The 20,544-nt window shown below is 43.0% G+C and overlaps 1 protein-coding gene across 2 annotated transcripts in view; it reads right to left on the bottom strand.

The window, feature by feature from the left end:
* Positions 1–20,544, bottom strand: part of LOC110499123 (oxysterol-binding protein-related protein 7-like) — a 22,348-nt gene extending 1,804 nt beyond the window's left edge. Inside the window, exons 1-20 of one of the 2 annotated variants that reach the window (XM_090212659.1) lie at positions 20,291–20,544; positions 12,860–13,103; positions 12,461–12,601; positions 12,328–12,381; positions 12,124–12,237; positions 10,580–10,741; positions 10,260–10,413; positions 6,406–6,527; positions 5,885–5,983; positions 5,571–5,594; positions 4,918–5,089; positions 4,724–4,815; positions 4,429–4,591; positions 3,517–3,800; positions 3,098–3,235; positions 2,929–2,992; positions 2,677–2,755; positions 2,288–2,583; positions 325–451; positions 27–149 (exon numbers count right to left, since the gene is read on the bottom strand). In XM_090212659.1, the coding sequence (XP_090068785.1) occupies positions 27–149; positions 325–451; positions 2,288–2,583; positions 2,677–2,755; positions 2,929–2,992; positions 3,098–3,235; positions 3,517–3,800; positions 4,429–4,591; positions 4,724–4,815; positions 4,918–5,089; positions 5,571–5,594; positions 5,885–5,983; positions 6,406–6,527; positions 10,260–10,413; positions 10,580–10,741; positions 12,124–12,237; positions 12,328–12,381; positions 12,461–12,601; positions 12,860–13,000 (2,549 nt within the window). In that variant the 5' untranslated portion in view covers positions 13,001–13,103; positions 20,291–20,544. The remainder of the gene's footprint in view (positions 1–26; positions 150–324; positions 452–2,287; positions 2,584–2,676; positions 2,756–2,928; positions 2,993–3,097; positions 3,236–3,516; positions 3,801–4,428; positions 4,592–4,723; positions 4,816–4,917; positions 5,090–5,570; positions 5,595–5,884; positions 5,984–6,405; positions 6,528–10,259; positions 10,414–10,579; positions 10,742–12,123; positions 12,238–12,327; positions 12,382–12,460; positions 12,602–12,859; positions 13,104–20,290) is intronic. The other variant, XM_021576046.3, reaches the window with a different exon arrangement.

The raw sequence follows: 20,544 nt of genomic DNA, 5'->3' as shown, positions 1-20,544 counted from the left end.
TGAAGACTAAAAGAGCAGGGACTTACTTGAAGAAGCGTGGCTTGTGCTCTTGTCCTTTCTTAGCCAGTTGTTTCCTCCGCTCCCTCTGCATGTCCTCCACTTCTTCTTTAAACTTATCACAATCATCCACCCTCCCATCCTCCAGCATCCTGAGGAAAAGAAAAACCTCATAACAAAACGCTCCAATTCATCAAACCTATCACATCGTATCAACAAGTAAGGCCCTGAATTTTTCCTGGTTTAAAAATGTAAGGACCTATCAATATAAAAACATGATTTGTAAAATTGTTTCATAATAATCAGGCCCATTGAGGCACCACTCACCTCTGGTCAGGGCGAAGGCGTGAGTCTGTGGGGGGCAGAAGAGGCTTCAAGCCTGGGGTGAGCTCGTTCAGCTCCAGTGCGAAGTTGGAAAAGCCGTAATACAGGTAGTAGTCCTTGGGCTGGGGATCTGCACAGTGAAAGAAGAGGTCAGCTACAATAATAAGCTAATGTAACCACAGTCTCAAACCACAATGTCTTTAGTTAGCATACCACTAACCATGAGAAAATGTCCTAAAACACCGATTCATCTTAACATGTGGTGTGTATTCATGGATGCCCAGGGAAACCAGGCTTCCCCAAAACATTTATCAAGAAAAAAAATAAACAAACATAAAAAACTGTGTTCATACATTTCCTTCAATATGCAAAAGACTGAATGTATCTCACCGGAGAAAGCATCAAAGCGAATGAAACAGTGCCCCTCTGTCTCAGTATGTGTAGCATATCTATCTGATGCTGTCTGGGTAAAAAGAGTATGACATTGTTGCTGCCCGTAGCATTGAATGTAAGGGGAGACAGCGAGCATTTGGCCTACCTTGATATATATATATAATATATATAATATATAACAATAAAAATAATAGCCAATCAGTGTTGAGCTAAACTGAGTGGGCTCCGCTGTGAATGGTCCTGGCGCACCCAAAAAAAAAGTGTCATGACTGGGAATACAGATATGCATCTGTTGGTCACAGATACCTTTAAAAAAAAAGGTAGGATCAGAAAACCTGTCAGTATCTGGTATGACCACCATTTGCCTCATGCAGCGCGACAGAGGGGCGGCAGGGTAACCTAGTGGTTAGAGAGTTGGACTAGTAACCGAAAGGTTGCAAGTTCAAATCCCCGGTACAAATCTGTCGTTCTGCCCCTGAACAGGCAGTTAACCCACTAGGCCGTCATTGAAAATAAGAATTTGTTCTTAACTGACTTGCCTAGCTAAATAAAGGTACAATTAAAAAATAAAAAAAACATCTCCTTCACATAGAGATGTTGATTGTGGCCTGTGGAACGTTGTCCCACACCTCCTCAATGGCTGTGCGAAGTTGCTGGATATTGGAGGGAACTGGAACACCGTCGTACACGTCGATCCAGAGCATCCCAAACATGCTCAATGGATGACATGTGTGGTGAGTATGCAGACCATGGAAGAACTGGGACATTTTTAGCTTTCAGGAATTGTGTACATATCCTTGTGACATGGAGTCGTGCATTATCATGCTGAAACATGAAGTGATGTCGGTGGATGGATGGCACGACAATGGGCCTCAGGATCACGTCACGGTATCTCTGTGCATTCAAATTGCCATCGATAAAATGCATTGTCCGTATCTTATGCCTGCCCATACCATAACCCCACCGCTACCATGGGGCACTCAGTTCACAACGTGAACCAGCAAACCGCTCGCCCACATGATGCCATACACGCTGTCTGCCTTCTTCCCGGTACAGTTGAAACCGGGATTCATCCCTGAAAAGCACACTTTTCCAGCGTGCCAGTGGCCATCGAAGGTGAGCGTTTGCCCACTGAGGTCAGTTACAATGACAAACTGCAGTCAGGTCAAGGCCCTGATGAGGATGGCGAGCACACAGATGAGCTTCCCTGAGACGGTTTATGACAGTTTGAGCGGAAATGATTCCGTTGTGCCAAGTCCCAGTTTCATCAGCCGTCGTGGTTACACGTGGTAACAGCTCTGGTGGACATTCCTGCAGTCAGCATTTGAATTGCATGCTCCCTCAAAACTTGAGACATCTGTGGCATTGTGTTGTGTGACAAAACTGCACATTTAGAATGACCTTTTACAACTTGGTCTTTCTAAAATAGGCTTCCTACATACTAAATATTTGTATTCAATGGGCGTCGAACATAATGAGTCCAATTTTCTTTACAGGAGAAATAAAGCCTTTATACAAGATTTCTGTTTTAAACTCTCTTTGAGTTTTTTCATTGTGTGGGTGGGATACTCACTTGGCTTCCAGATACACTGCGGAGTGGGAAAAGTGTCACAGAAGATGCCCTCATGCCACAACCCCCCAAACCGGTGGATAACACTCCCAGTCTGGTCCAGCACAGTGCCCTGCACCTCGTTCTTGATGGTGTCCGACCCCCAATAGCGGGACTTGACAAAGGTGATTTTACAAGTGCACGCGTTGCTGTTGAGGTTACGGATGATAACCTCCCCATAGTGCTCCAGGTAGCGTTGCTGGCTCAGGACATTATGGACACAGGTCACTACTTTGTTCCACTCATAGTGGTCCCCGAACCTGAAAGAGTGATTGAAGGTAGAGCATTTCACATTTTATTTTATAACAGCTAGAGAGAGTAGACAGTAAAGAAATGGCCACCAGGACACTTACCTTGGGAGAGTGACGTTCACGATCCCTGTTGGCATGATCTCCAGTGACTTTCCCCAGAACTTATTCTTCCATCGCTGGTCTGTTCAGGTGACATAAATATGTTGAGTTCCATGAGAAACAGTATTGATACAAGTGTACGATAGTATAGTTACAACCACAAAAAATCTAAAATGGTTCAAGGCAAATGTTAAGACGCTTATCGCTAGCTGACTAGAATAAATGTTTTGCTCATTTATAATCAAGAAATCTCACCCTGCCACAAGGAGAAGTTATCTGAGTCAGCGTGACACGCAGAGATGGGGGGATGGTGGCAAACCTGATGAAAGACAAGAACGGTCTAGTCTGAATCTGACAGAACTAGTCTGGCCTGGTCACTCTTCAGTCCTGCTGAGGGATGTCAGAGAAGGTTCAGTCCTCCTACCTGCTCACTGATGTAGCGGAAGCCCTTGTCCTCTCTCAGACATTCATAGGTCTCCCCCAGGAGTGGATTAAAGGGCTTGTAGCGGTTGCGGTAGTGAGCTGTAGCATAACCAGAGATGGCAAAGGCACCAATGTAGACCTACGCAAGAACAGAGAAACACCTTCAGTCTTCTAATCTAACATACTGCAGCTGTCGTTACGGGGTTTCCTTTCAATCCTGAGGCTCAATGTATACTGTACTCTAGCATATACCTTTGACAGTATGGAAAATCTTTATCGTAGTTTATTGATGTGAAAAAATGCTGCTACTTTGAGCACTTTCCCATTCAGTGTCTTTAAGATGTATCTAAAAGCCGTACATCCTTTGCGTTACCAAATATTGAAGACATATACATTAATGTATTTAAATAAAATCTTTACCATCCTCTGGTAGGGGTCCTGTGTGTTGTTGGCAATGTCCAGCAGCTCGGAGTACTCCAGCTCCTCACACAGTCTTTGTATCAGGTTGATAGGCTCGTTGAGAGCAGCAGGCATGGAGACACGGGACAGGTCCTTGCCTATATTGTTGTAGAGGATCTGCATCAGGCCCACATGGGCATTCTCTGGGCAGTGGGCAGGCAGAGTGGTACGGCGACCAGTGTTCATGGGCACAACACTGTTGGGAGCCTTAGAGATGCTGGCACGGTACTCACGAGTGGCCGAAGCTGTGAGGAAAATGTATAAATGTTTCAATACATTGAAAAACAACATATTTCATTTTTGTACATTTTTACCCCCTTTTTCTCCCCAACTTCGTGATTACGATCTTGTCTCATCGCTGCAACTTCCCAACGGGATCGGGAGAGGCGAAGGTCGAGTCATGCGTCCCCCGAAACATGACTCACCAAGCCGCGCTTCTTAACACCCGCTCGCTTAACCCGGAAGCCAGCTGCATCAATGTGTCGGAGGAAACACCGTTCAAGTGACGACCTAAGTCAGCCTGCAGGCGTCCGGCCCGCCACCTTGCTAGATCGTGATGAGCCAAGTAAAGCCCCCCTGGCCAAACTTTCCCCTCACCCGGACAACGCTGGGCCAATTGTACGCCGCCCTATGGGACTCCCGGTCATGGATCGAACCCCAGGCTGTAGTGACACCGCAACACTGAAAAACTACTTCTAATTGATAACTGGTTACAGTGTGTGTGTGTGTGTGTGTGTGTGTGTGTGTGTGTGTGTGTGTGTGTGTGTGTGTGTGTGTGTGTGTGTGTGTGTGTGTGTGTGTGTGTGTGTGTGTGTGTGTGTGTGTGTGTGTGTGTGTGTGTGTGTGTGCATGTGCGTGTGTGTTCACGCTCACCATGGCCCTCCTCGGGTTCAGAGTTGCTGGTGGTCCTGTCGCTCAGACCAGACTCGTCAGACTCAGAGGAGCTCCCATTCAGGACGTCGTCACTCGCATCAAAATACTCTGCTGCAGAGTCTGTCACTGAGGGTGTGCGGCGGGACTGGTTCCCAGATGCAGTCTAAAGAGAGGGGAAGAGTGACGAACAATAGACACCATGAGAAAGACAGCAAAACAGACAGAATCGGTGACGAAAAGCACTCACAGGTCTATTGTAAACCAAACCTGTCTCCTTGAAGGTGTGTACCCTCACCTCAGCCTGTGTGGTTGATTGGTGGTAAGTGTCCTGCAGTCTCTGACGCTCCTGGGCCAAGGCCTCATGCACAGACTTGAGGGACGTGTGCACTGATGGGGACAGGAAAATCAAGAAATTCACATTTAGCATCAGTAGTAACAGTAACACCTGAAGGCAAAGTGTGTGTGTGTCTGTGTGTATTTGGCTCTGACCTCTTTGGGACAAAGTACAGATGTCCTGCTGGATCTTCTTGCCTTCAGCGGAGGTGTTGGTGGGAGGGGACAGCTGGGAGCAGACGTAGTCTGGGATGGAGGGTACATAGTCTGGGAGGGAGGGGACAGACGCACCCAGTTGGGAAGAGCTGTTCAGGTGACTGGAGGACAGCTACAAAATTGAGGAATGGTGAAGAATGAAAAAGTAGAACAAACAGAATAGCCATTTTCTACAGTATTTGTCAGTCACTGATTCCCCACATTAGTGAGATGTTAAATATGTTCAAATGTTAGAGGGAAAATTAAGGAGAGCTGTGTACAAGCCATGCAATATAACTACTATGGAAGGCTAAAAGCTAGCGTCAAGTTCTAGGAGCATGTATGTCCTACAAGGTTTTAGCCAAAACAAATGTCTTATTTCTCAAACTTTTATCACAACTACAATTTGCAATCGTCCATCTGATATTAACGTTTACTGTAAAATCGTTGCTTTACTCTGTCCCCAAAGTTACATCTGATATGATGTTACTTTCCATTGTAAACAAATATACCCCTTTGTCTATATTTGGCTGTCTGGACAACATGGAAGAGCTAAATTAGGACTAGTTGTTCCATGCTTTGGCAGTCTGCCTAGTGTCATAGTCTTGACTCACCGATTTTGTAATCCCACGAAAAGGCTTTGGATTAAAAAGAAGCCTAAAAGTTATCAGGGGATTGGGTTGGCTAATACACAAAAGCAACACATTCTATGCATAACAGATTGGTTAGTGGTACACAATCACCTTTAAGACTTTCAGGATTTGGGGGATTTAAAAATATCTGAATATTAGTACCAAATCCATTGGAAAATTCACTGGAACAATATCCATAAGTCAAAACTAAAAGGTGAGTCTAAAGTTTTCCTAAATCACCTTCACATTTAATCTAAGAACCACAGCTAAAACCAAATGCTTTATGTGTTACAAACCTGTCTTACCATTCCGAGGGCCTCCACCCTTGACATTGTGCGTGAGTGACCCCATATCTTGCCAGACCTGGACTTCTTGGGTTTCTCAAGGGAAAGATTCTTGGTGGAATTAAAAAACAGACTCATCTTAAATTACTGAACAGGCATCCCATTGTGCACAGACATGAATTCAATTCAATTCAATTCCCTTTTCAACGTCGTCACGTTGAATGTTTTGGTTGAAATGGCGTGGAAACAATGTTAATTCAACCAGTTTTTGCCCAGTGGGATGAGCCAGTTGTCTCATTACATTACTACATTCGAGCATGGCTCACACCCTTGTCCTGCAACTCACTGGTATGCCTAGTTCCAAAGTCACCCCTAGCCCCTGGGAAAATGTGTAGACATGAAACATCTGGTTAAGTGTTGATATTTGATCCTACCCTCTGAGACGGCTGGGGTGAAACCATTACCACATTGCTAAACCTATCCTAGGAAGTTTTAGTTTGGAACTGGGCCGTAGTGGTGTTGCGTCATCTCACCTGCATGCTGATGATGCGCTGCAGCTCTCCATTGGTGAAGGCTTGCTGCCCCCCCTCCAGTGACTGCAGCCTCTGGACCAGCCGGTTCAGCTCAGACAGGTCCAACTGACAACGGTTCAGCTCTGCAAAAACAATACAGATGCTGTTAGGGCAGGTCCTAGAACAGTTCTACTGGGGAGTTAAGACCAAAACACTTGTATCTCCTAACTGTGGTCGTCCATGAGTCATGATAATTAGGAGCTATAGATATTGTTTGAATGAGTACAAAAAAATCCTATATTTATACGTTTGGCAGATGGCTGCCGTTTTGCGATACCATAACCAATTGTGCTATTGTGTATGTTTTTTCGGGTTATTTGTAACTTATTTTGTACATAATGTTTCCGCCACCATGTCTTATGACCGAAAATAGATTCTAGACATCAGGACAGCGATCACTCACCCCGTACTGGAGGAATACTTTTTCATCAACGAGTCGAATGGAAAGGATTTACTTCAGACGCCCGACAAGGCCCTCATCCCCGTCATTCGCAGGAGAAAGAGACGGAGCTATCGGGGACGAAGATCCGGGTGCCTTGTAAGGATCCATCGCCGAGAGGCTAATCTACCTTTATCATCAGTCCTATTAGCCAATCAATTGATAATAAAATAGACGAACTACGATCACGTATATCCTACCAACGGGACATTAAAAACTGTAATATCTTAAGTTTCACCTAGTCATGGCTGATCAACGACATGAATAACATAGAGCTGGTGGGTTTTAAGCTTTTTCGGCAGGATAAAACAGTGGCCTCTGGTAAGACAAGGGGTGGTGGTCTATGTAAACAACAGCTGGTATACAAAATCTAAGGAAGTCTCAAGGTTTTGCTTGCCTGAGGTAGAGTATCTCATGATAAGATGTAGACCACACTATTTACCAAGAGAGTTCACATCTGTATTTTTTTGTAGCTGTCTATGTACCACTACAAACCAATGCTGGCACTCAATGAGCTGTATAAGGCCATAAGCAAACAGGAAAATGCTCATCCAAAGGGGGCGCTCCTAATGGCCAAGGACTTTAATGCAGGGAAACTCAAATCCGTTTTACCTATTTTCTACCAGCATGTTAAATGTGCAACGAGGGAAAAAAACTCTAGACCACCTTTACTTCACACACAGAGATGCATACAAAGCTCTGCCTCGCCCACCATTTGGTAAATCTGACCATAATTCTATCCTCCTGATTCCTGCTTACAAGCAAAAACTAAAGCAGGAAGCACCAGTGACTCAGTCAATAAGAAAGTGGTCAGAAGAAGCAGATGCTAAGCTACAGGACTGTTTTGCTAGTACAGACTGGAATATGTTCCGGGATTCTTCCGATGGCATTGAGGAGTACACCACATCAGTCACTGGCTCCATCAATAAGTGCATCAATGACGTCGTCCCCACAGTGACCGTACGTACATACCCCAACCAGAAGCCATGGATTACAGTCAACATCCACACTGAGCTAAAGGGTAGAGCTGCCGCTTTCAAGGAGCAGGAATCTAACCTGGAAGCTTATAAGAAATCCCACTATGCCCTCCGACAAACCATCAAACAGACACAGCGTCAATACAGGACTAAGATTGAATCGTACTACACCGGCTCCAACACTCGAGGGATGTGGAAGGGATTGCAAATTATTACAGACTATAAATGGAAGGACAGCCGCGAGCTGCCCAGTGACACAAGTCTACCAGACGTGCTAAATTACTTCTATACTCACCTTGAGGCAAATAACACTGAAGCATGCATGAGAGCATCAGCTGTTCTGGATGACTGTGTGATCACATTCTCCATAGTCGAGCGAGTTAGACCTTTAAACAGGTCAACATTCACAAGACCGCAGGGACAGACGGATTACCAGGATGTGTACTCTATGCATTTGCTGACCAACTGGCAAGTGTCTTCACTGACATTTTCAATATGTCCCTGATTGAGTCTGTAATACCAACATATTTCAAGCAGATCACCATAGTCCCTGTGCCCAAGAACACAACCTGCCTTAATGACAACCGACCCGTAGCACTCACTTCTGTAACCATGAAGTGCTTTGAAAGGCTGTCATGGCTCACATCTACACCATTATCCCAGAAACCCTAGACCCACTCCAATTTGCATACCACCCCAACAGATCCACAGATGATGCAATCTTTCCCACCTGGACAAAAGGAACACCTATGTGAGAATGCTATTCATTGACTACAGCTCAGCGTTCAACACCATAGTGCCCTCAAAGCTCATCATTAAGATAAGGACCTTGGGACTAAACATCTCCCTCTGCAACTGGTTCCTGTACTTCCTGACGGGCCGGCCCAGGTGGTAAGGGTAGGGAACAACACATGTGCCACACTGATCCTCAATACGGGGCCCCTTAGTGGTGCGTGCTCAGACCCCTCCTGTACTCCCTGTTCACTCATGACTGCATGACCAGGCACGACTCCAACACCATCATCAAGTTTTCCGATGGTATGCCTGATCACCAACATCAATAAGAGGTCAGAGACCTGGCCGTGTGGTGCCAGGACAACATCCTCTCCCTCGACGTGATCAAGACAAAGGAGACGATTGTGTACTACAGGAAAAGGAGGACCGAGCACGCCCCATTCTCATCGACGGGGCTGCAGTGGTTGAGAGCTTAAAGCAGATTGAGAGCTTAAAGTTCCTTGGTGTCCACATCACCAACAAACTATCATGGTCCAAACACACTCAGTCGTGAAGAGGGCATGACAAAGCCTATTTCCTCTCAGGAGACTGAAAATATTTGTCATGGGTCCTCAGATCCTCAAAAGGTTCTACAGCTGCGCCATCGAGAGCATCCTGGTTGTATTACTGCCTGGTATGGCAACTGTTCGGCATCCGACCCAGGACCTCTATACCAGGCAGTGTCAGATGAAGGCTCTAAAAATTGTCAAAGACTCCAGCCAACCTGATTATGGACTGTTCTCTTTGCTACCGCACGGCAAGCAGTACCAGAGTGCCAAGTCTATGTCCAAAAGGCTTCTTAAAAGCTTCTATCCCCAAGCCATAAGACTCCTGAACAGCTAATCAAAGGCTACCCAGACCCCTCTCTTACGCTGCTGCTACTCTCTGTTTATTGTCTATCATGTACATATTACCTCAATTACCTCAACTAACCGGTGCTCCCACACATTGACTCTGTACCGGTACCCTCTGTATATAGCCTCACTATTGTTATTTTACTCCTGCTGTTTTATGATTTGTTACATTCATTTTCTATTTTTTTACTTAACTTTTTTTTCTTAAAACTTCTTAATGCATTGTTGGTTAAGGGCTTGTAAGTAAGCATTTCACTGTAAGGTCTACACTTGTTGTATTCGGCGCATGTGACAAATACAATTGTATTTTATTTGATAGCCCTAACAAACAATTAAAAATATAGATATTTTACCTTTATTTAACTAGGGAAGTCAGTTAAAACCTCTACAGGATCGGTGTCCCCCCTGCAGGAGGGTTGAGCTAACATCCGCTAATGTGATTAGCGTGACGTTGTAAGTAACAAGAACATTTCCCAGGACAAAGATCTGATATGGGTAGAAAGCTTCAATTCTTGTTAAGAACAAATTCTTATTTACAATGACGGCCTACACCGGCCAAACCTGGATAACACTGGGCAAATTGTGCGCCGCCCTATGGGACTCCCAATTACGTCCGGTTTTGATACAGTCTGGATTCGAACCAGGGTGTCTGTAGTGACGCATCAAGCACTGAGATGCAGTGCCTTAGACCGCTGCGCCACTCGGGAGCCCTGAGTGTATATAACTATAACATATTGGGTGTACTTTGTATACAAGATAAGAGTGCAGTACCTTCAGCACAGCTGTCTGGGTCATGAGTCTGTTGTAACCAGGCTGACACCTTCCCATTCACCCCAGGGTTGACCGAGGGAAACTCTGACAGTGTTGGTGCAGCTATCTCACCCATGTAAGAGCCTGTAGTGCTTTGGTAGTGTTGGTAGGAAGACTGGTATACGGACGAGAGAGAGAGAGAGAGAGAGAGAGAGAGAGAGACAGACGGACAGACGGACAGACAGACAGACAGACAGAGACAGAGAAGAAAGAGAGTCAATACAAGACTATGAACCACCATCATTACCAACAGAGACTGGATCTCTACAAAGAGAATTTACCACGTCCTGCATGCCGTTCCGCTGTGCTAGTCCAGCCACACTGGTGCCCTGGGACAAGGCCTGGAGGAAGCCATTGTGCACTTGAGCAGCCTCGTTCTTCTTGAACATGCGGTGGGCACTCAGCTTGGTCACCCAGATGTAGAACAGTTCATGACTCTTGGCCTAGTAGACAAAAGAACAGGAAGAGTGGCGTCAAGTTCATTTGAATTACTACAGGTATCTAAAAGTAATCCAACTCAACTGTTCTTCAATTTAACCTTGGACAATACTTAATTTAGTTATATTAATTTAGTTTATTAAGTTGTTTAATCATAATGTACACTGCCGTTCAAAAGTTGGGGGTCACTGAGAAATGTCCTTGTTTTTTAAAGAAAAGCACATTTTTTGTCCATTAAAATAACGTCAAATTGATCAGAAACACAGTGTAGACATTGTTAATGTTGTAAATGACTATTGTAGCTGGAAACGTCAGATTTTCTTATGGAATATCTACATAGAAGTACAGAGGCCCATTATCAGCAACCATCACTCCTGTGTTCCAGACACCTCACAAGTCCTCAACTGGCAGCTTCATTAAATAGTACCAGCAAAACACCCATCTCAACGTCAACAGTGAAGAAGCGAATCCGGGATGTTGGCCTTCTAGGCAGATTTGCAAAGAAAAAGCGATATCTCAGACTGGCCAATAAAAAGATTAAGATGGGCAAAAGAACACAGACACTGGACAGAGGAACTCTGCCTAGGCCAGCATCCCGGATTCGCCTCTTCACTGTTGACGTTGAGACTGGTGTTTTGCTGGTACTATTTAATGAAGCTGCTAGTTGAGGACTTGTGAGGTGTCTGTTTCTCAAACTAGACACTCTAATGTACTTGTGCTCTTGCTCAGTTGTGCACTGGGGCCTCCCACTCCTCTTTCAATTCTGGTTAGAGCCAGTGTGCCCTGTTCTGTGAATGGAGTAGTATACAGCGTTGTACGAGATCTTCAGTTTCTTGGCAATTTCTCACATGGAATAGCCTTCATTTCTCAGAACAAGAATAGACTGATGAGTTTCAGAAGAAAGTTATTCGTTTCTGGCCATTTTGCGCCTGTAATCGAACCCACAAATGCTGATGCTCCAGATACTCAACTTGTCTAAAGAAGGTCAGTTTTATTGCTTCTTTAATCAGAACAACAGTTTCAGCTGTGTTGACATAATTGCAAAAGGGTTTTCTAATGATCAATTAGCCTTTTCAAATTATAAACTTGGATTAGCTAACACAACGTGCCATTGGAACACAAGAGTGATGGTTGCTGATAATGGGCCTATGTACACCTTTGTAGATATTCCATAGAAAAATCTGCCGTTTCCAGCACAATAGTCATTTATAACATTAACGATGTCTACACTGTATTTCTGATCAATTTGATGTTATTTTAATGGACAAAAAAATGTGTTTTTCTTTCAAAAACAAGGACATCACTAAGTGACACCAAACTTTTGAATGTTAGTGTATGTAGTAGTACAGTCAACAAGCTAAAATAAGGTGAAAGGGATGGGGCATACCTTCATGTGATATAGAATGTCTCCTGCATCCAAATTGATACGATTGGATTTCTTGTTGATTGACATGACTGCAAGGCTGATATCTAATGAACCATGGAGCTTTCCCCTTGTAATCTTTAAAGTAAAAATAAGTGCTTTCCATTATTAATGGGGAGGTTTTCATAATTTAACTAAAATATATAATTAAAGAGAATGTGCACTTACATCTTGTTGGGTTTTGGAATATCGCAAGATCCCTGTTTCCAACACAAAGTACCTCTGAAAGTAGGATAAACACATGAATTAAGGCCAAAATGAACTAATTTCCAAAATAGTGATGAATGGACAGTTTGCTGACCTTGTGCCAGCCTTTCAGGGGCCATTTTCTCCTCTTGAGGAGGTATCCTTCACAGATGCCTGGGATGGTCAGGTCCTGGGGGTTGTCACCTGACGTCACGTCCACCTGAAGGTCGTCCATCACCTCCCAATCTTTAATGTTCTGAGGGTGAGACAACACCATAACAGACACATCAACAACCATCTAGAGACAGTCCTGTTGTTTGTGAAATGTTAACATCCAGTTTGAAGTTTTGTTTGGATATTTGATATTTGAACAAGTGCAGGATGGGCCTAAAACTCCTTACATATAGAATTTAATTAGTTCTGTCAGTGACTGTGAATGTGTTGATTGTTTATTGAATTTGTTGATGTTGATTCTTTGTCATTGTGACTCTCTTGGTGGAAGAGACATACTCACCCGGGAGTGACGGGAGGAGGCAGTGCTACTGCTCCGAGAGTGGGTGGGCTTGTTGCAGGTGGGAGGGGTCTTCTCCAGGCCACTCATCAGCGATTGGCTGCGGTTGAGAGTGGCCCCATAAGGATTTTGAAATGATTCCATTTTTTTAATTATAATGTCAGGCTTCCCTCCCTTGTGTTAATGGTATATTTTTCAGTGAGACTGTCCTGCTACAAACTCCCTGTCATCTTAGGAGGGTATGGGTCTGAGAAAGAAAGTAAAACACATGAAATGTGAGCAATAATCAAACAACCTTTACAGAAAAAAACAATGACTTATGTGGACAACACAGACACTGTACGTGGAAGGTTTTGAAATAGTTGTTATTTAAGATGATCTCAATGGCACCTCAACAGAGCTGCATTCTTGGCCGAAAAAGAGTACTAAATCCTATGCACCCTTCCCCCAGAGGTGTCCAACACACCTGAACACTGACACAAATCTGTGAAACATACTAAACTTCGGAGGACTTGAGGGGACTCACTCTAATCTGGTTCCCAGAGAGATGCTTCACTTGAACACATGGCCTAGGCTTACCTGGATTGTACTGGATCTACCTTGTTCACCTCAGAAAGACTGCATTTTGTCAGGAAACAAATACTCTCTCACTAAAGGCAAATCTAAGCAGTGCTATAATTCTGCAATAGTAGCCAGACTCACATCAAAATCTGAGGTAGACCAAATGGGTGTGGAAAGGGACCATCAGCACTGGCGTGTAGCTTTTTTTGAGTAAATTGCCCATTCTGAATTGAACAATTGTTTGCTGCAATTATGTGAATGAGAGGCTGAAGAGACTCTTCAACATGTTTGATTCACAAATCTCTTGTCTGAGGTCGTTGCATGAAGATATGAGGCCTGTATTCATAACTTGACAGCAGGTGTTATTTCTAAAATACGAAAACCACATCTAGGTCTTGGCAAATGGTTTCAATGGGGGCTTGTGACAGAACCTGAGATCCCTCTCAGCCTTGAACTACAGGTATTTGTGCCTCTAAGCTATATAAGATCAATGTCAGATTTCCCATCTAGTGTAATAACCATTTCCATTTCAATATACAGTAAAGGAAGAGCCATGATATCAGAGGCCATTGCCTGTAGGCTGGTAAGAGTTGTGCTCATTTCCTCCCAACAGGCTGGGAATCTGAGAACAGGATTAGCAACCTTCCTTCTAATTGGCTTAGCCAAGTCTTTTTTAGCAACACCCCGCCTGCACATGCAATAATGACATCACAAGGCAGAGAACACTGAAGCTAGTGGTGACAACAAAACAAAGTTTGAGGCCTATGTATGGGAGTGCTAGGCCTATGCAAAAGTGACACGTCTACAGCCATCAAAAACACATTAGATGATGTGTGTTAGGCTGTGAGGCTGTGTGTCCATGTGCACCCATGCATGCTTGGCTTGGCTTGGTGTTACATGTGATGGTTGAGGACAGAGGTAGGGATGGGTGCCTCTCTGACCTCAGTCAGGAACTGGATAATGAGATTTGCTGCTAGCCAAGCTTCAAGCTTGCTTACTCAACACAGAAAAATACACAATTACAGTGCATCCTCCGTGTATTGCCTTGCATGGCATTTTTAAGCGGGCAATTTATCCATTGGATTATGAATACTATGTGGGGATGTTGCATGCTAGGTGATGTTTATGGTTTACATTTGATCACACCAATTATCTATATGTTCAAGGGACCACTTCCAACTAACTGAATCAATTTATTTTATTTTGACAGGGAGTCAATGAAGGATGAAGGATATGTTAGTCAAAACCGTCAAATAGGCCGGCACGATCTAAACGTGAATCGATTCACAATTGCAACTCGGTTCTAGAAACATAAGGCCCTCTACTTTCATATCACGTCAAAAGGATAAATGTGTCACACCCTGATCTGTTTCACCTCTCTTTGTGATTATCTCCACCCCCCTCCAGGTGTCGCCCATCTTCCCCATCATCCCCCGTGTATTTATACCTGTGTTCTCTGTCTGTCTGTTGCCAGTTCGTCTTGTTTGTTCAAGCCTACCAGCGGTTTTTGTACCAGCTCCTGCTTTTCTCCCCATCTCTCTTTTCGCGTCCTCCTGGTTTTGACCCCTGCCTACACTGAGCCTGTCTGCCATCCTGTACCTTTGCCCCACCTCTGGATTACCGACCTCTGCCTGACCTGAGCCTGCCTGCCGTCCTGTATCTTTGCCCCTGTTGCTCTAATAAACATGTTTACTTCTGCATCTGGGTCTTACCTGATTCCTGATAAAATGCTAAATATACACTTGTCCTGACGTATTTCGCACCCACAGTAACCATACTAAAAGGTTATTATCGTAAACGAAAAATTTAACGAAAAATAATCATGAAAAAACGATTTAGTAAACTGAAATTAAATAATTAACAAACCCATTTGAAAAACTAAAACTCTACTGAAACTATTATCTTTGACTCCAAAACTAACTAAAATAAAGTAAAAATCATGAATTATGTTCGTATACTACATAGACACACCCGGCCTGCACAGCAGTGTAAAGGAAAACTGGAATATAACATTGCAGATAAAGTTTGGAATGACAATTTCATGTGTACAACATCTAAAGAGCTGCATCACTATACTGAGAGCTTGCCGTCTCTAAAAGGACGATTCAATGTTGGGGTAAGTTTCTCAAAAACAAGTGAAATCTCAAAAAAGATGTCTGGACCTTTCTATAACATAAAAAAACAGAGATTTGGTTGTAAAAAATACAACTTCTCCTTTAGGCCTCACCTTTAATTGCTCTTTGTTGTTACGGAAATGTACCCACTACTACGGTTTACTTTGTGCATCTACGTCATCTCGATGAGTCTACGTTTATAACTAACCAAACCTATGACCTGACCCATCACCTTATGTATTACTGCCTCACAGTGGCAAGAAGTTATATTCCTAAAAATACAAAAACTATAGGCTACAACCCATAGCGGAGTGGCTGCGGTTCCGGATTTTCAGGAACCCAACTTGCTCTTTGCTAAAAATACGGAGATTTCTACGCATGCGGGATCCATTAGTCTACCTCCTTTCAGCTGCTGCTCAGTGCTGTCACTGTGAGTTCACAGATAGAACAATGGGCCAGCTGTTTCACCGTATGTATACATATGTATGGAGTGAGGTGGCACTGGGCCGACATTCTGATGATTTTCTCACCAAAGAAAAGTCTGATCTCAATACAGTTTTCTATTCCCAAAACTATTATCAGTTGCAAACAGAGTACACTAAGTTTTGTAGACGTGACCCTTTGCCAAAATGTTGTTTACAAGGTGTGCAAGGGTGAATTTAGTTATTGTATATGTGTACTTCACAGAGAAGGCGTTCCCTAACATAAATATGCAAATACATGCTAGAACACGCTGCACACATGCTTGGCTCTGCCCACCTCCTTGCATATTCTGCTCACTATGCTTAATTTACTCCCATTGAAAACGACACAAATGAACTATCTTGGGTTGGTTATAAATATCTTTGGTGACTCCACTGCCGCTTGAACACAAATCAGTTCGAACAAACTTCCAACTGGGCACAAACTGGTGGAATCAACGTTGTTTCAAAGTCATTTTCCAACGTATTGTGGCGTGGAATCTACATGGAAAGTACATTGTACCTTCAAAGGGGAATTAAGAACTATTCTACCTCGCTGATATACTGTTTGCGTTATTTAAGCAATAAGGCCCGAGGGTTATGGTATATGGCCAATATACTCCCTTGTGCCTTATTGCATAATTATAAACTGCTTCAGCCCTGAATGCTGATTTGCTGACAGCCGTGGTATGCAGTACATTCAGAAAGTATTCAGACCCCTACACTTTTTCCACATTTTGTTACGTTACAGCCTTATTCTAAAATCGATTAAATAAAAAAAGAGCCTCATCAATCTACACACAATACCCCATAATGACAATGCGAAAACTGTTTCTTTACATTTTTGCAAATATATACAAATAAAAAACGGAATTACCTTATTTACATAAGTATTCAGACCCTTTGCTATGAGACTCGAAATTGAGCTCAGGTGCATCGTGTTTCCATCGATCATCTTTGAGATGTTTCTACAATTTGGAGTCCACTTGTGATAAATTTAATTGATCGGACATGATTTGGAAAGGCACACACCTGTCTATATAAGGTCTCACAGATGACAATGCATGTCAGAGCAAAAAGCAAGCCATGAGGTAGAAAGAATTGTCCGAGGAGCTCCAAGACAAGATTGTGTTGAGGCACAGATCTGGGGAAGGGTACCAAAACCTTTCTGCAGTATTGAAGGTCCCCAAGAACACAGTGGCCTCCATCATTCCTAGAGCTGGCCGCCCGGCCAAACTGAGCAATCGGAGAATAATGGCCTTGACCAGGGATGTGACCAACAACCCGATAGTCACTCTGACAGAGCTCCTCTGTGGAGATAGGACAATCTTGCAGAATGATAACCATCTCAGCAGGTGCTTCAACAAAGTACTGAGTAAAGGGTCTAAATACTTATGTCAATGTGGTATTTCAGTTATTTGTATTTTTATACATTTGCAATCGTTTATATAAACCTGTTTTTGCTTTGTCAGTATTGGGTATTGTGTGTAAATTGATGAGGGGAAAAAGTATTTAATTCATTTTAAAATAAGGCTGTAACAAAATGTGGAAAAAGTCAAGTGGTCTGAATACTTTCTCTGAATGCACTTTATCAGACCGTAAATGACGGGTATGCAAAAAAACATGTATTTTTATCACTCTTATGTTGGTAACCAGTTCATAATAGCAATAAGGAACTTCGGGGGTTTGTTATATATGGCCAATATACCACGGCTAAGGGCTGTGTCCAGGCACTCCATGTTGCACTGAACAGACCCTACCCGTAGTATTTTGGCCATATACCACACCTCCTCGGGCCTTATTGCATAATTATACCATTGCATTGTTGAATACTCATTTCTGATTAGCTTGAAGGACATTCTATTATTATTTTCCATAGAAAGCATAGCCCTTTGACTATCCCTTACATAATGCACGCTCTTCTGATTGCCAATCAGAAACAAGTATTCAACAATGCCATGGTATAATTAGTGATATTGAATTGTGTTTGGTTGTCAACGCAACCAATATCAACATTTGAAGGAGATGTATATTTTACTTGGATAGTTCCATCTGTACCATTGTCTGGATTTAATTCCAGTTTGTTTTCAAATTAATTATGTATATGTTGGATTCACATCTCCATTTCAAAAATCTAAGTTAAATAATAGGATGTTTGGTTGAGATGGAGACGTGAATCCAACATATCAATTATTAATTGTAGACAAACTAGAATTAACGCCAGACAGTGGCACAGTAGCACAGATGGAATTATCCAAGATAAGTATCATTCAAATGTTGATATTTGGTTGTGTTGACAAGGAGATGATTGTGTACTACAGGAAAAGGAGGACCGAGCACACCCCCATTCTCATCGACAGGGCTGTAGTGGAGCAGGTTGAGAGCTTCAAGTTCCTTGGTGTCCACATCAACAACAAACTAGAATGGTCCAAACACACCAAGACAGTCGTGAAGAGGGCACGACAAAGCCTATTCCCTCTCAGGAAACTAAAAAGATTTGGCATGGGTCCTGAGATCCTGAAAAAGTTCTACAGCTGCAACATCGAGAGCATCTGGTTGCATCACTGCCTGTTACGGCAATTGCTCGGCCTCTGATCGCAAGGCACTACAGAGGGTAGTGCGTACAGCCCAGTACATCACTGGGGCTAAACTGCCTGCCATCCAGGACCTCTAGACCAGGCGATGTCAGAGGAAGGCCCTAAAAATTGTCAAAGACCACAGTACGCTGCTGCTACTCTCTGTTTATCATATATGCATAGTCACTTTAACTATACCTTCATGTACATACTACCTCAATTGGGCCGACCAACCAATGCTCCCGCACATTGGCTAACCGGGCTATCTGCATTGTGTCCCGCCACCCACCACCCGCCAACCCCTCTTTTACGCTACTGCTACTCTCTGTTCATACTGTATATGCATAGTCACTTTAACTATATCTACATGTACATATTACCTCAATCAGCCTGACTAACCGGTGTCTGTATGTAGCCTCGCTACTGTAATTTTTACTGTTTTATTTCTTTACCTACCTATTGTTCGCGTAATACCTTTTTTGCACTATTGGTTAGAGCCTGTAAGTAAGCATTTGACTGTAAGGTCTACACCTGTTTGTATTCGGCACACGTAACAAATACACTTTGATTTGAAATAGCTGTGCAGCGACACTTCCCATCCAACCTGACAGAGTTTGAGAGGACCTGCAGAGAAGAATGAGAGAAACTCCCCAAATACAGGTGACCCAAGCTTGTAGCATCATACCCAAGGAGACTTGATGTTGTAATAGCTGCCAAAGGTGTTTCAACAAAGTACTGAGTAAAGGGTCTGAATACTTATGTAAATGTGGGGGGGTTGAATAAATTTGCTAAAATTTAAAGGAAAAAAACTGTTTTTGCTCAGTCATTATGGGGTATTGTGTGTAGATTGATGAGGGGAAAAAACAATTTAGTCCATTTTAGAATAAGGCTGTAATGTGGAAAAAGTAAAGGGGTCTGAATACCTTCCTAACGCACTATATAGGTTCGAACCTAGGTTTTGCCTTTTGAATTAGAAAATGTTTATTTAAACACATTTTAGATTTCTTCCAATGACTTGCCAAACCTCGGTCTGGTCTGTCGAGTCTGATTTGCGATGCGTTCCTGGAAGTATCGCGATGTTGTGCCTCTGGGATTGAAAACTCTGATGCCACTGTCTGACAATTACGTGAGTGTACCACAGACAGGATGAAGGTGGTGATCAAACAAGTGAGTCAACTTGCTATGTAGTTAAATAATACAAACTACTTGTTACTGTCAAGAAAGCACTATGCATAAAGGCATAACCTTGGGCCTCATCACAAGGGTTAAATAGGGGCAAGGAGGCTCTTATCTAAAGCCCATTATGAATTATTGTCCCACACAACTTGACTCATGGTCTGAACTGAACAAAACCATTCAGTTTTAAATGTGGGATTTTTTTTCTCCAACCATCCATTGATTAAACATCTCCTTCATAGCCATAAGATCCTAGTCTGATTAATGATGTGCTTAATAAAGTGTTAAAACAAATGTATTCTATACTAGCCAAATCTATAATTATCTGATTTATTGCAATATTTTTGTCCAATCACAACACTTTGAAATAGGTCAACCAAATAAATACTGTAGCTTGTTTTGGTTATGTGGTTGTTTGTTTAGTTGGCTAAAGTGTGAATGTTGAAATTGCAATTCATATACAATTCTTGGAAATTCCCCTTTCCTGAAAAGTAATCTCGTCAAACTACACATTTAATAAATGCAAATATCAGTCTGTGTGCTTACCTGAAGTTCATGTGTGACCACTCTCATCATGGTAATTCTTTTTTCTTCAAATGTCCAACAAACTTTGTGATTTCCCATTTGTTTGTCAAATCACAGAGCCTCGCCATATCGTTGACCATGGCTTTCTCAACAAATGTGTGGGAAAAACAAGAAATGCCTTCAAAAAGTGCTGTAGAAACGGCCAATGAGGGCTTCCCTGTCCTCAAGCAATGAGTAAAATGTGCATCCCCCAAATCCATGGAGAGCAGTGCCAC

This window comes from Oncorhynchus mykiss, chromosome 20 (assembly GCF_057628025.1).
Source record: "Oncorhynchus mykiss isolate SJ-2025 chromosome 20, ASM5762802v1, whole genome shotgun sequence".
Taxonomy (NCBI): Eukaryota; Metazoa; Chordata; class Actinopteri; order Salmoniformes; family Salmonidae; genus Oncorhynchus; species Oncorhynchus mykiss.
Note: the sequence above shows the minus strand (reverse complement) of the source record. Positions and strands in the feature narration are given on the sequence as shown.